Source organism: Hyalella azteca, unplaced genomic scaffold (assembly GCF_000764305.2).
Source record: "Hyalella azteca isolate HAZT.00-mixed unplaced genomic scaffold, Hazt_2.0.2 contig10200, whole genome shotgun sequence".
Lineage (NCBI taxonomy): Eukaryota > Metazoa > Arthropoda > Malacostraca > Amphipoda > Hyalellidae > Hyalella > Hyalella azteca.
In genome coordinates, this window is record NW_025940246.1 from 6,156 (window position 1) to 10,014 (window position 3,859).

The window sequence follows — 3,859 nt, forward strand, 5'->3', positions numbered from 1 at the left end:
CGCCATCCAGCTCAGGTTTGCCCTCCTATAAATGTTATATAATAACTAAACTTATACGATAATGACGACTACAACAAGTGTAGTAAGTTCATCAGTATTGATGTTGGCTACTTTCCGCAGAGAAGAATGGAATTAATTTCGTACACACGGAGTATAAAAGATATCTTTTCCAGAAAAAATTATACTCGGTGTGAGAAGTCAATTAATTCTCAATGTTCGCGCGCAACATGCCTTAAAAACCCAGACTTGTCAGCGGCGCTTTACTCACAAACCATCTTTGAGGTGCACCTTGGAAATGTGAGCTGTTAGATTACTTTTGATACAAAAGTAGCTGTCACACTCATCGCACTTGTATTTCTTCATTTTCAGATGCACCACATCAACATGTCTCTTGAGAACCCCGCGAGAACCTGCGGCGTAATCACATACCGCACATTTGTGTTCCCTCAAATTCATGTGCACCGATTTCATGTGCTGTTCTAGCTTAGTTTTCTGGTAGAACCCACGTTTGCACGTCTGGCACTTGTGAGGCCGTAATTTTAAATGAACACTATTAACATGATAATCAAGATTCCTTTTACTGCTGCAACTGTGGTCACATTGAGGACACTTGTGAGGCTTCAGCTTCAAGTGAACGATAGAGATATGCCTAGCTAGTCCTGCTTTCGACCACACGGAATAGGAACAGTGCGGGCACGAGTGCGGTCTGTCTTTGAGGTGCACCCTGGAAATGTGAGCTTTTAGATCACCTTTCCGAGAAAAGTAGCTGTCGCACTCATCGCACTTGAATGGCTTCAGCTTTGCATGCACTGTGTTCAAATGGGTTTGTAAACGAGAAACCTGACTGGAGGCATAATCGCACTTAGAGCACTTGTAGGGCCTCAATTTAAGATGAAATGCGTTGATATGTCGGTCAAGATCACATTTAAAGCGGAAAGCTACGCCACAGACATGACACTTGAGAGCCTTCTCTTTGTTACGACGTACGTGGGAGGTTGTGGAAGAAATTGCCTCCTTCATGGAAGCATTTAGACGCTTAGAACGATTGAAGGATGTCCTTCGCAGACTATCAGTATTTTTAGAAAAGTTTATCTTATTTTCTTTACTTGAATTTGGTCCTCCACTTTTGCCCACTTTTTCACTGCGCATTTCAGGTTGCTCTGAATCTTTGCTCCCCTGATCAGGATGAGGCTCTGGAAATGCTATTTCTTCTGAGCAAATATTATTTTCATTTTCTTCATCGTAAACGTATTTGTAATTTTCAGAAACATGAATGCGAGTCAGTAGTACACTGCATTTTTTTAATTTGATGCGAAGATGCTTAGAACGTCCCAAATCCACAGAATTGTGCGCCTCTTTTGCCTTAAAAGAAGCCTCCAGCGTTGCAGGGACAGTTCTCGTTCCATTGTAGCTGAGAACGTTACAATTTACTGATGGTGCTGTAGTAGGAGGAAGGCGGCCATTATTAGGCGAGCGAGCTTCACCAGCTTCTTGTTCAGTGGATGAGATTTTCATTTCATTTGTTTGACTCTTCCCCTTGGAAGTTGAAGTTTCTGAAGGCGGAAGAGCCATTGAAGCACCACAATTGTGCACCTCCAGAGAAGTAGAGGCTAAGCAGGCAGTCTCAGAGGCTTTTTGAACAGCGGTAAAGATTCCTGCCCTTGTTGGGAGTTCTTGGTTTGCAGGAGGAACCTGGGGGATGGATGGAGATGCCCCAGCCTCGACAGGCTCTGCCTTGAGAGAATCCAAGCCCAGGAATGGAAATTGGAACGGTTTGAAGTCGGCAACTGTAGCACTGTCCTGCTCAGATGGAAGAAATGTTACTAAATGAATTTAGTCCTAATAAACCGTACTAAAAAATAGGTATAGTATTTGGGAGAACTTGGTTCAGCTACTCAGAGGCTAATCAGATGAATTTACTAAGTTTCAAAACAAACATGCAAATTTAGGCCACTTTTATGGCAGTAAATTGAAAATCTATTATTTTTCTACTAGATAATCTATTCTAAAGACCTCGAGTCTATGGAGTTTAATAAACTGAAATATTTTGGAATCTAGACTGAATTTGATAAACCTATATAATGCAAGCAAATGGTTACTGGAAAATAAAAAATTTATCTGAAGTTAAATAATGATAAATGGATACCTACCACAATAAAATTTTTTTTATAAATAGAAAATCTGTATTAGTAATATGTCATAAATTGTACACTGAAAATAAAAAACTATACTCAGTTTCATAATAAAAGAAAGGCTCTGACATCTTGGATAGAAGAAACTATAAAGCATCTTGGCAATAATGCTAACAACGAAAATGCCCATGTCTTCCTTCATGCGTAACTCAGAAGTTTGCTGAACTTTATTAGGTTATTATTGGGATGTTGATTATTTATTAATTTCATAGAATAATAACAAAAGAACATTCTTCAAAGGAAAATCACTAACTTCTTCCATGAAGAAAGGTTCCTCTTTCTCCACTTCAAGGAAGCCAGCTGGGAGTCCCGAGTCACAGTTTGATTGCTGCTTGTCACGAGGCTCAATCTTCACAGCTTCTGCAAGTGCCACAACTTGAGTACTGATTCAATTATTGAGGAACATACTTCAAAATTGTCATTAGTTACCGACCTTAGCTTATCATATATGGTTAAAATACTCAGCACTGGCTACATGAATATTAACATCATATTTGAGAATGCCAGACATCAATTCTGAATCTTATATAATTTACATAAATCTTATCCAAACCATACAACTCAACTTAAAAAAGCCATATTTTCTGTGATTTGTGCTAAAATCAAAATAATGATGACAAATTATTTTCTGTACACTTGCTTGTGCCAAAATATGTACTATGCAGCAAATAAATTTTCCAACTTAATGTCAAAAGTTGGAGAGCAAAACAGTTCTCTACCAGAGACACTTTTTGTACATATATACTTGCTTAGATAATATAAGTAATAAAACCAGATTCTTGATGAAATTGCAGGTGTATAAACAAATATAAAAATTGATTTTCATCATATGGCAAGCTAGGCAAACTTCAATTTTTTTATAACTGCAATGTACATAAATATTATGACAAAATATTACATCAATTAAAACATTACAATGAGCTAATTACCCATGACACAACTTTGCAAGGAATGCTCCATCTGCCTGCAGTCTTCAGCTGTATGATGACACAGCTCGAGACCTGCACCTAACTTGACTGCATCAGAAGACTCCTGCAATACAGGTAACTCCTTCATCTCTGCTGGAGTCTTAGAGCTCTTGAATGTTTCTGTAAGGTATAATGCAAGTTTAGGTAGTGCAAGATATTCAGAGTAAACAGAACTGGGCTCACAACTCTCCTTTGAACATGGATTAGGAAAGGCAAACATTTTACCTAAAGTCACATACTAGTTTACTCTAATTTGAAATCTTATTGCTTACACACATGAGGCTTCTGCCCAATTACACTATACAAAGTTTGTGAACTAAGAAATGATTTAGGTAATGCACAGGTAATGAATATTATTCCTAAATAAAATCTTGAAAATATATAAATTTGGTTTTGAATAAATCATGATATACATGTCTATAAATATGGAGTTGTACTTTCAAAACATTGCTAAGTGTTTGTAGCAACTCAAGCACTGCATAAGTCCGCTAGGTACAAGGAACTCCAAAATATGGTACCTTTAAAACATTTCCACACTGAGTTATGTCAACAATATGCATAACTTCACAAATGATAGAAGCACTCATAAGTTGAGTTTTGTACAACTTCTGAGGCCACAAAGCAATTGAAAATGAGTGCGAACGATACAGTGAACTGTGAAAAATTTTCCTATATTTCTTAGTTCTTCACAAGTTAACT

The 3,859-nt window shown here is 37.5% G+C and overlaps 1 protein-coding gene across 2 annotated transcripts; it reads right to left on the reverse strand.

Annotated features, from left to right (window-relative positions):
• Nucleotides 1-216: 216 nt before the first annotated feature.
• LOC125178490 (zinc finger protein 578-like) lies at nt 217-3,460 on the reverse strand. 2 transcript variants are annotated; one of them, XM_047882321.1, is made up of 3 exons: nt 3,122-3,460; nt 2,446-2,549; nt 217-1,800 (listed from the first exon to the last, which is right to left on the reverse strand). In XM_047882321.1, exons 1-3 carry the CDS (start codon nt 3,378-3,380, stop codon nt 265-267), a joined length of 1,899 nt encoding a protein of 632 aa, XP_047738277.1. In that variant the 5' UTR covers nt 3,381-3,460; the 3' UTR covers nt 217-264. The 2 variants fall into 2 exon arrangements, with proteins under 2 accessions (XP_047738277.1, XP_047738276.1); XM_047882320.1 differs by having other exon boundaries at nt 2,446-2,552.
• Nucleotides 3,461-3,859: the final 399 nt, after the last annotated feature.